At 47.2% G+C, this 11,981-nt stretch overlaps 1 protein-coding gene across 1 annotated transcript; it reads right to left on the bottom strand.

Moving 5' to 3' along the window:
• Positions 1 to 735: 735 nt before the first annotated feature.
• Positions 736 to 3,404, bottom strand: LOC136505156 (pollen-specific leucine-rich repeat extensin-like protein 3). Its single transcript, XM_066500267.1, has one exon. The coding sequence runs from the start codon at positions 3,379 to 3,381 to the stop codon at positions 997 to 999; it is 2,385 nt and encodes a 794-aa protein (XP_066356364.1). The 5' UTR covers positions 3,382 to 3,404; the 3' UTR covers positions 736 to 996.
• Positions 3,405 to 11,981: the final 8,577 nt, after the last annotated feature.

Here is an 11,981-nt window from a genome sequence, read left to right as displayed (position 1 = left end):
ATGGGTGGTTCGGTTAAGGAATCCGCCCCTATAAATAAGTTTTTAGGAGCGGTTGGTTCACAACAACTTCCCTTGAGACTGTATTTTCAGGGACGGTTGCTTCATGACAACTGTCCTTGTAAATTGATTTTAAGTGGTTGTTGTTATATGACAACCATCCCTAAACCAAGTTTTCAGATGCAATTGCCATAACGAAGCCGCCCTTGAAACTTGTTTTTCAACAACGACTGGGGCAATGCAACTGCAACTGAAAACCCATTATGTTTGGTATAAGTCCTCTTAGAAATATAAACCACTTATTCAATGTTTTAGCGAAATTAGGGGGTCACAAGCACAACCTAAAGTTATTGATAGGTGCAACAACGATTTGTTGGGCAATTGGCTCACAAGGAATGATTCAGTTTTTAATAATTGTCATTTGAAAACTTTTTTGCAGCTTCTTTCTAGGGAGCATATTGGCTGCGGTTTTGGATCCACTTGTAGCTTTTGGATAAGTGCAAGGAGCAAATCATACAAGCATGTTGACTTCTAGATATAAGATGCATAATGTTCTTCGCATCATATGGATGGGCTTATGTTTTCAGATTGGTCAATAATTTAGAACTCATTTTTTTGTTGTGTTTGTAATAATAGTGGACTGATTCTTCTTCATCTAATGAAGAAGTATGAAGCCGGAATTCTTTTCTAATATCTAAAAAAAGTTTTGCACGTTGTGTTAATAAGAAGAATCCCAGAAAGGCAAAAACCATCCCTTCTCCATTTGCACATTTCTCTTCTCGGTCATCAACTCGTCATGTTACAATGTGCACGCGCTAGTACATGCGTACGTTACCTATTCTCTTATACACACACGCACGCACGTACCATGCGCTCATCTGAGCTTTTAATTCACGTTGCTAGAGCATGCATGGTGCGATCAACTGATCACTGCTTCTCCTGGCCTCCTCGTCACGATTACTCTCATTGTGAGTAGATCGAGCGTGCTGTGATCACCACTTAGTATCCTTGGAACTGAGGCGGCGGCGGCGACGCGTACTGCTGCGCCATGATCGGTGGCAAGATGAATTCCTCAGGAGCCGGCGGTGGAGTTAATGATGGTGCTGGTGGAGGCGGTGATGGGACAGCCGGTGGAGGCGGTGAGCTCACCGGAGCAGGTGGTGGTGGGGATTTGACTGGTGGGGGTGGAGAGCTGATCGGTGCAGGTGGAGGAGGGGACTTTACTGGAGGAGGTGGTGAGCTCACAGGTGTTGGTGGAGGTGGAGAGGTCACTGGTGGTGGTGGAGAGCTTACTGGAGCTGGTGGTGGTGGGGACTTCACCGGCGGAGGTGGATATCTTACCAGAGTTGGCGGTGGAGGTGGTGAGCTCACTGGAACTGGCGGGGGAGGTGATTTTACAGGTGGTGGTTGTGAGCTAACTGGTGCCGGTGATGGAGGGGTTTTCACCGGAGGCGGTGGTGAATTCACAGGAACCGGCGGAGGAGGTAATTTTACAGGTGGTGGAGGGGATTTAACCGGAGGTGGTGGTGAGCTCACTGGAGCTGGTGGAGGAGGTGATTTTACAGGTGGTGGTGGTGAGCTGACTGGAGTAGGCGGTGGAGGGGATTTCACCGGAGGCGGTGGTGAGCTCACTGGAGTCGGTGGAGGAGGCGATTTTACAGGTGCAGGTGGTGGAGGGGATTTCACTGGAGGTGGTGGTGAGCTTACTGGAGGCGGTGGGGGAGGTGAGTTTATAGGTGGCGGCGGCGAACTTACCGGTGCTGGAGGAGGTGGTGATTTCACTGGCGGTGGAGGTGATCTCACCGGCACTGGTGGTGGTGGAGGGGATTTCACTGGTGGAGGTGGTGCACTCACCGGTGCTGGAGGTGGAGGTGATTTTACTGCTGGTGGTGGTGAGCTAACCAGAACCGGTGGTGGAGGGGATTTGATAGGTGGGGGAGGCGAGCTAATAGGTGCCGGTGGCGGTGGAGATTTCACTGGTGGAGGCGGCGAACTAATCGGTGCTGGCGGTGGTGGTGAGGTCACCGGGCGTGGTGATGGGGACTTCTTTGGTGGTTGTTTCTCCGGTGATGGCGCTGGCTTCAACGGCTGTGGACTAACGTCTGGTGGCCTGGGAACAACCTTCTTTGCTGGTGGCGCAGGCCCCTTGGAACAGACGTTCGTGCGGCAGTCGACGGGGTGCGCGAGCACAGGTGCGCACTCAGGCGATGGCTTCTGCTCCGGGCGTCCGCCACCGAGGCAGTTGCCGCTGTCGTCGAGCTCCACCGGCGAGTCCTCAGACGGCATGCACGCCTCTGCCTCGACGCTGAAGAAGTTGTGCGCGAAGCTGAAGTTGGCGAGAGCCGGGAGCTTGCAGACACGCTCTGCCACGGCGCCGGCGAGCTGGTTCCGCGACACGTCGAGGTGCTCCAACCTGGTCATGTTGGCGAGCCCCTCCGGTAGCGTGCCAACGAGCGCGTTCCCGCTGACGTCCACCACCGTGGAGTTGACGAGCTCGGCGAGCTCAGGCGGGATGCAGCCGTCGAGGCGGTTGTTGAGAAGCATGAGCTGGTCAAGCGTCTCGGCCATGCGGCCGACGCTGCGAGGGATGCATCCCACGAAGGCGTTGTTCGCGAGCACCACCACCGTGGCCGTCGAGTTGCCGAAGTTGTACGGGATGAAGCCGACGAAGCGGTTGCTGTTGACGAAGATGGCATCGAGGTCCTTGTCGAAGAGGTGCGGCGGCAGGGTGCCGTCGAAGTCGTTGAACCGGAGGTCGAGGTACTTGAGCACGGGGATCTGCAGCACGACGTCCGGGAACCCGCCGACGAAGCGGTTGTTGCTGACGTCGAGCTCGTGGAGGAGCGCGAGGCGGCTGAAGCTCTTGGGGATGATGCCGCAGAAGCGGTTGGAGTTGATGTGGAAGAAGGCGATATCGGTGAGCATGCCGAGCTCGGCGGGGAGGTACCCCGCGATGTCGCCGCCGTTGAGGTCGATGCCCGCGACGACGGTGGTTTTGGCGTCGTCGAGGGCCGGGACGCACGTGACGCCGAAGTAGGAGCACACGTCGGCTCCAACCCAGCCGCCGGTGAAGTTCTTGGGGTCGGAGTACATGGCGCGGCGCCAGGCCTGGAGCGCGACGTACGCGCGGCGCAGGCGATCGTTGGCGAAGGTGACGTCCACGTGGATGTCGAACTCGAAGTCGTCGGGGAGGTCGCCGTCGCCGTCCCGCAGGGACAGCAGCTGCCGCCGTGCGATGTCGGACGCCTCCGAGTCCGAGAACGCGGCCGCTGTGGCTGCTGCCGCGAGCAGGATGGCGGCGAGGTAGACGAAAGCGAGGCTGCTGTCATTCCGGCAGCGGCGCAGGCGAACCACCGCGGCCGTGGCGCGGCAGGCGGCCTCCATTGTTGGCGGGGAAGGGGCAGTGCGGGAAGCCACCCCTTGCAGGGCTTCCTATATGGATGGGGGGAAGATATAGGCCTGCGGCGAGGAGAGGACATGGCCGGGCGAGCGGCGGAGCGCGTGTCCCGGAGGTGCCCGTTGCGCTCTGGTGGTTGCCGTGTCTTTTTGCGGGAAAGGAGGGACACGTGGACAGCTGCTCGGAGTGCCTGTTCCTCTCTTCTCTCTGCGTGAAGTGTCAATGTGCCATGTGATATCCTAAATCTGGCCTCCAGTGTAGTGATGGTGTAACAAAGAAATTTGGAGTGTATAGATGGTGTTGTTTTTTTGGTTTATGCGTGCTGATATGTTGTCCTATATTGTCCAGCAAATTTCGGCGAAATTTCACCAAATTTCACATTTTTCGCTAGGTACCGAATAAAATAACATATTGGTCAAAATTTTCACTCGAATTTGGCCCGCGACCAAATTCCGCGCCGAAATGGGCCAAAACTCCAATCGTCGCTAGCCAACCCACATACACTTCACGCCTTTCCTTTTGTTTTCCCAAAAAAATCGCCATGGAGGAATCATTTGTTGAAACATGAACCACCATGCAGTGAAATATCTCAGTTTTATTTGTGCAACATGATAAATCATTTATTGAAACATCTCAGTCTGTTTGTTGCAACATGGAGAAAATCAACAAAGTGAAACATCCAACAGCTAGTTACCGCAACATCGAAATAAAGAAGATGAGACATCTCTAATCAACATGAGAAACCATCGCATGCCAAATATTCATGTAACACAACATGTTAGTTTTGTTACAACAACATCAGAGATCATCTGCTGAAACAATTAAACCTGTTACGAAACACTAGTACAGATTGACTTATCACTATCGCCACTTTCACTGTCGTAGCGATAGAAGCGACTGTGTTATGCTTCCACCACTGGTTGTACCCATAGCGAGGCCTCATAAGGAAGGAAACCGGCGGTTGAAACTTCTAGCACCCACGGATTAACAGCAGATACGACAGTGGTATTTTCTCCGTCGCATGAAAAGCCAAGCTGACTGGATAGGCGTTCTGGCCGTCGGCTCTACACGACCGTTTGGTCTACCGGCGGTAGTAAATTCAGTGTGAGTTATTTCCACACTTCCCAACTACCCACAACACAGTTGTATCACCATTCCACTTCTCCATCTCCAAAGTTGGCGCAATGTTCCTCTCTCCATTGCACGCCTCGCGCCGTGTTGCCGCTACCTCCCACACGGCCGGTGCATTATTCCTCTTGCAATTTGTGTGAGCTATAGCATGTCTTGCGCTGCATCATCGCTAGATCCAAAGGCAAGGGTATGCTTTCGTACTTCACTGATGGATCTTTGTCGGATTATTTTCCTTTTTAGTAATATCATTACTAAGGAAGCTATCATCCTACTGCACAATGACGATCACAGGCTCTTCGAAATGGAGGCGGCCCCCAACAACAGGAACGCACTGGCCAGCCTCATAGAGGATCTTGTTCTAGAGATTTTCTGCCACCTCCCCACCTGCTCCTTGTTCTCCTGCTCCTAGAAGCGCCTCATCTCCGACAACCGTCAGGTGCCACCCCAAATTGTGGTCGGCTTCTTCTACGTTGGTGAGAACCGCAATCGAAACTTTACCAACATCTCTGGTGTACGCCCCCCTCCTTCGAATTCTTGCCCTTCAACCCTGACAATATAGCTATCTCAGATTGCTGCAACGGCCTCATCCTGTGCTGGTGCCTTGGGGCTAATGGATACCTCTATGTCATCTGCAATCCAATGACCCAAAAGTTTAATATACTGCCACCTAGCATCCATGATGTTGGCCATTCTGTTGGCGTGGGGCTCGCTTGGGGTTCGATCTGACAGCCTCCTCGCACTTCCATGTGATTGATTATGTGGATGTCGACAGTTTGTGCGTAGGTGTGGAGATCTACTCATCTCAACTACAGCATGGATCTATAAAGAATCTGAATGGGGCGAGGATACTGATGTGACATTTTACAGACAACCAACTGTGTTTCTTAACGGTTGTCTACACATTATGGGGCACTCTGGGGAGTACTCTATAATACTTGTTGTTGATATAGAGGAAAACACATGGAGGCAAATTGATAGGCCTAGTGGTCTTCAACACTCCATATATCAAGCTCAGGGTTACTTGTGTGTATGTACTATTGTTGGTCCCAATGATTCTAAACTTTCAATCTAGATCCTCGAAGACCATGGTACTAATAATTGGACATTGAAGCATATGGTCAGCATGCGGATCCTATTTGGAAGGATTAATATTAGATTTTGTTTCATGGATTGGGTTGCCAAGTACACAGTGATTACAGTTCACCTAGAATAGAATATGATTTTCTTTGCTGGGGAGGATGGAACAATCATCACTTATGACATGGACCGCAGAAGAATTCATGTCATCCCTGCCCGTGTCTTTTGGTATGTTAGACGTAGCGTTAAAAAAGAGTTCAACTTCAGACCATTTTATCTTCCCTATATTCCCTCGTTCTTGGAATCATTAGCAAAGCAGTAAATAAAGCTGCATTTGATGTATCTCTGTCATGCATTTTAAATGGACCAATGTTGTTTGCTTGTCTATGGATATGTTAATTTCCACAATGATGGATATTGTCATTATTTCAGCTAAACTAGTGTGCCATCTTTGTTTTGTTTGCAAATTGAATTATTTATTTGGTGCACACATGCGTTACGATTGTGTTACAAATACCATTTCAACACCAATGGCTCCTCTACTTGGCTTTTAATAGAGGGACGTGGTCACGTGTACTGACTTCTGCTTGGCTTTTAATTTAATTCCTCATAAAAATGTGACGCAAGACTTGATCGGATGAACTCTGCGATGAATATGGAATTAAACATCAATTCTCGGTGGTGTTATAGCTCCCGTCGCCGTTTCATATGGTGATTCAGCATTAGTAGCGCGAAGAGTATAAGAAGGGGTATGCGGTATGTTGCTTTCTCCACTCTAAACTTGCAAAATTTTGCAGTTGATCTTTCTCTTTCTTTCTTCAACTGTCTCCGCAAGCATGGCAGACCACCGTGACTCCGAGATTGAAAACTCATATTCAGACGAGTCTGAATTCGAAGAGAAGGACAGCGAGATCCTACTCGGCCTTTCCAATGGAGGCGTTAGGTTTCGTGGTCGTGGCGAGGGCACCTTTGTGTGTCCTTTTTGCTATGACAAGAAAGTGCCATCATGGAGTCTTTGCGAGTTGCTGTAGCACGCGAATGGGAAGTCTCGCAGAGGCGAGGGGATCTCTAGGCTAGAGCATAGTGCTTTGGCCAAGTATATCCTGAGCAACGATGCCATGGCCCGCGACTGCGAGCTTGGTGGAGTTGGGGACTACGGCAACAATCAGGCGGTGAAGGCTCACAGGGACAAGCGCCACGCGACCAATAGGGCCATGTTGATGGTCACTCACACCAATTATAAACCATCAACATAACCTGCATTTATATTGAATTCCATCACTAAACATAGGTATATGGGTTTAAACTAATGAATTCCATGAGCTTTGGTGATTTCATGACTACAGGAGGATTTATCCTGAAAACAACTTTTGGGACCACTATCATACACTCCAAACAAGCAAACCGACGACAACAAGTGATTCAACCCGTGAAAACTATGAAAGACAACTCTAGAAGGTTCCAGAAGACACCATGCCGAAGCTTGGGCCAAATGGCCACAAAAGTGGGCCGGTCGGCCCAGCCCATAGGTCGGCGGGCCTGCCACAGAGCTCGCTCGCCCTCCGCTGCCTCGTACTCATTCCTAAGATCTACACCATTGATTTTAAGGTGGTTTTAGGTCGGTTTATCCAACGGTGATCGAGAGAGTTAACACGGATCGATGACGTGATGATTCCTTACCCCCTACTCCACCATGATTCCTTGCCCCCTACTCCACCTCGGCCTATATATAGCAGCCCCTACCCCCCTCCCTATAGCCATCCTGAAAACCTAATTCATATTCTCCTCGTTAGGATCAGAGCCAGCTATCAAGACAAGATTAGTCCTCCATAGGATCTAGTCTTATAAATAATAGTGAGATAGAGTATGACGAAAGAGTTTAGAGGAAGTGCTGGCCTATCGATGCTCTCTCTACGGCTTGTACCCTAGCGAAGTCAAGTTCTACTTGAGCTTGCTTCTAAGGATTCTCTAGTAATCAACTTCTAATTCAAGTAAGCATCATGTTTATATTGCTCATCAGGTTCGTAACTCTTTTGAGTACTTTAATTTATAGGACGCTTAGGTTAAAGTAGTAATTATAGGTGTAAGCGTGGTGCTTAGACCGGATTACTTATGGATGTACCCTATATTCTAGATCGGTGGTAACTCGCGAGGGTGACTCTTATAGCCTCGTTGAATCCTTTGTAGTCCACCTCCCGTTTGTAGGCCTAGCAGGATTTAGTTACTATAGGAAACATACTCTGCTTGTGTTTCCCTTAGTAATATCCCTAGTTGAATAATAGAAGACATAGCTTACCGAAGTTAGAACTAGAAGACCTTTGTGATCTCCTCTATACTCCTATTATCTTAAGTCTTGTTGCTACTCCGGGTTAAGTTAGAAGTAGTTACTCTCACACGTTTCTCTATAGATACGATACTTGGAATACTTCCGGGTGAAAGCTACAGTAGTATCCATGCGCTTGTGGATTTATCTATGTGCGTTAAATATACTAACAGGCCGATAAGGAAGTATAGAGTGATTGCAGTTCATCTTAAATGGAATTTAATTTTCCTTGTTGGGTAGGACAGAACACTGCTTGCATATGACATGAACCACGGAAAAGTTCAAGTCCTCCCTACACGGGATATCCGCTATCCTAGACCTACCTGGAATTTATGTATCAATGGACCTCACTATCTTCCTTATGTTCCCTTGTTCATGGAGTCATTAGCAGAGCAGTAAAGGTGCATATGCTGTATTTTGCTATTAGGACATGTCTTTGTTCAGGTAGGAAGTTGTTTTGAGTCTATATATAGTCTAATTTTAGCTTGTTAACTAAACCAATGGTATGTTGAATATTATTAATTATTAATTCTGTTGCTTTGCATTATGTAGGTTTTTTAGTCTCGGAGCTTTTGAATGATTTTCCTGCAATGGCTATGGAAGGAAGAAGAGGGGTTCCATCGTGCATTGGCTGCCAAGCTGATCAAGGAGTGCCAATTTGAAGGAGCGGAGCACATCTACCTTTACGTAAGTCTGTAGGGAGCAGAACCTTTATTATGCTATCTATGTACTAGTTGTGTTAATTCATCAGTTGACACAATTGTTATATTAGTTTCGAGCATTGTTATTATAACAAGTACTCTTCATTGTGGACATGATGAATGATGTATAATGATTATATCTTTATGGTGTGTGTTCGGTAAGTTATTAAGGCCCAGCTGAATTAGTAAATACATTGTGAAAACCAAAAGCAATTCTGTCACTATCGGATGTACGGGCCGTTGGTTGTTTTGTCATCACCGCCGGTATTCGTCTAATGCGGCAGGGGTCAATAGTGTATCACCACTGAATCGTTTAGTAACCCGACATCGACTAAAGGATCATCATGGGTGGATCATACCGCAATGCGATAGTGATGATGCCCTATGACCAGGCGGTTCATTCGTTGAAGCGACGATGATGTTTGCCTCAACACATGCAGGTCGTGCTCCAATGCGACATAAACAAGGACCTAATCACGGATGGATCATAAGCCAACACGACGGTGTTAGTGTACACCTACATAGGCGGGTCGGGCCTCAATGCGATGGAATAAGGATTTGATCATGGACGGATCATAAGCCATGCGGTGGTGTTAGTGCATACCCACACAGGCGAGCCATGCTCCAATGTGACGGAAGTAAGCACCTTATCATGGACGGATGATAAGCCAAAACGACGGTGTAGTGAACATCCCAGCCGATCTCAGATAGCGACGGCGGCGGCTATGACTAACACCGCCGACAGCTTACCACCGAGGCCGAAATCGGACTGTGATAGGGGTTACGACGTGGCTGTAGTAGTGAAAACACGAGAAATCTTATGATGCAATGTAGAAGAAACAACAAATGTAACATCCAAGAATCATATGCCGAGCAACATCAACCCTAGAGCTAAAGAGGAGGGTGTGGATATGGGGCTCCCTTATTAGCAGCATGAGATGGCAAACTTATAACTCGAGGATAGCAATAATCGAGTCCTTGGAGCCAAAGAGTAAGGTGCAGAACTTCACAAGGCCGTCCATGAGAGGAAATGAAGGTTGGTGGGATCACAGAGAGCAAGGTGGATGGACGGCAGCAAGCATGGCATGTGGGTTGACGCAGTGGTGGAGGGAGCAAGTGGGAAAAGGAGGAAGGTGTGTGGGCACGGCGACGCAGGGACCAGGGAGGAGGCGGCGCAGCGAGCGAGCCCTTGCGGCGGAGAATGAGTGACTCGTGTGGGCCTGTGCCAAGAAGCAGATGCTAAGTCAACTCATTTAGGTCCATGACGAGTTAACGGTGGATGTGGCGAAGCAGAAAGAGAACTGTCTGAATGTCCAATTTCAAGGCACTACCGTATTCTAAATCTGGCCTCCGGTTTAGTGATGGTGTAACAAAGAAATTTGGAGTTAACAAATGGTGCTGTTTTTTTGGGTTTATGTGTGCTGATACGGTGTCCTATATTGTGCAGCAAATTTCGGTGAAATTTTGCCAAAAAACCAAAATTTGGCTGGGTGCCCAATATAAAATATAACATATTAGTCAATTTTTTCAGTTGAATTTGGCCCGCGCCGAAATGGGCCAAAACTCCAGTTCCCGCCAGCCAGCCCACATACATTTCAGACCTTCTCTTTTGTTTTCCAAAAAAAAAAAATTGCTACTCGTGACCCAGCCGCCCCGCCTCCCGACAACGCCGCCGCGTAGCTGCTTGCCTGCGGCCTGCCTCACTCCCGGCAGCGCCGCGTGGCCGCCCCATCGTGCTGCCGCACTGCCCCGCCTCCCGCCATCGTTGCGCCGCCGCAGTCGAGCAGAGGCCAAAGGTATGTAGGTTGGCTTGGCGTGGGCCCTGGTCCCCAGTCCCATGGCCTCACCCCTCACCCCGGTTCGGTCGCCGGCTTGCTGCTCTTCGGCTTGCCGCTCGGCGCTGGCACACAAGCCATGTTCTGGTATGACGATGAACCACATTTCCCCCTCAATAGAAAGCATTTGTCACCGTTTGCTACACACACACATATATATATATAACATATATATATATATATATATATATATATATATATATATATATATATATATATATATATATATATATATATATATATATATATATATATATATATATATATATATATAGGGAGAGGCTATTCAGTAGCCAGCTACAAAATAAGTTATTCTGTAGCCACCTCCATTTACTATAATTTTATATACTAATTTACCATAATATAAATACATATTTACGATAGTTGGGTTACTATAACACATGGGGATATTTACCATAACGTTATATTAAACCACTTAGTAAGGAGTTACTATAATCTCGTAAAATAACATAGTAATTATCGTAACTCAAAGTGGCTACAGAATAAGTTATTCTGTAGCCAGCTACAGGATAGTAGTTCTATATATATATATATATATATATATATATATATATATAACATATATATATATATATATGTTATATGGATTAGAGAGAATTTCAACTAAAATTCTGCCAATTTTTTTTAAAGTTTGAATTTGTTTAAATGCCTGAAATTTCGGAAATTCCCAAAATTTCGCATTTATTGGTAGGTGCCGTTTTTTCCCCTACCGGTATAAAAAACCATTGTGCTGAGGCATTGGTGGAAACGGCATACACATACACTACATCCATATGTAGGTTGTGGGTTCAGCTCATTGGTAGTTTAATTTTTAAATTCTATTAAATTTCGTTGAATTGGTGGGTATTTAGTACTAGCGATCATGCAATTTATACCCATAATTTATCATCTTAATTATTACTAACTAGCAAACATACCCATATGCTGCAATGGGACACACAACTTAAAAATTATGGTGATCGAAGTCGTTGGGAAGATGTGTTGGAGTCGCCAAAGAAGAATAAATAACTAAGTTCTCCTTATCTTTTGTTGTGGATCATTGTTTGATCGTTTTAACCTGATTATGTTTCGTTTAGCAGTGTTTGGTCTAAGTGTCTTTCGGTTGTAATGAACGGCTATACTCATTTATGCGTGGATGGAGGAGGCTGGAATACTTTTAATACCTGAATCTAATAAAAAGAAAAATATATGACAACACTTTGTCGTTGTTGCACACATTTTCTAAAGCTTAAGCATATATAGCACACATAAGGAAATCAACTTACAAGCGAAATGTCGCACTTATTACAGATGGAACCATACCCGACGATGATCAAGAGAATATAACCCTCCACAAACACATCCGAAAACATGAGCGTGGGACACCCGGAACAGCCACATGTCCCATATATATGCTCAAAGCAGACTCATACCATAAGATAAGCAAGCATGCAGGCAGGCAGGCATGCTGTGCAAATCGAGAGGAAAGCCACACACACACACACACAACGATGGAAATC

The sequence above is a fragment of the Miscanthus floridulus genome, chromosome 14, assembly GCF_019320115.1.
Source record: "Miscanthus floridulus cultivar M001 chromosome 14, ASM1932011v1, whole genome shotgun sequence".
Classification (NCBI taxonomy): domain Eukaryota; kingdom Viridiplantae; phylum Streptophyta; class Magnoliopsida; order Poales; family Poaceae; genus Miscanthus; species Miscanthus floridulus.
Note: the sequence above shows the minus strand (reverse complement) of the source record. Positions and strands in the feature narration are given on the sequence as shown.

Coding starts and splice junctions, on each gene's coding strand:
- LOC136505156 (XM_066500267.1), bottom strand. CDS start 3,381: ATGGAGGCCGCCTGCCGCGCCACGGCCGCGGTGGTTCGCCTGCGCCGC.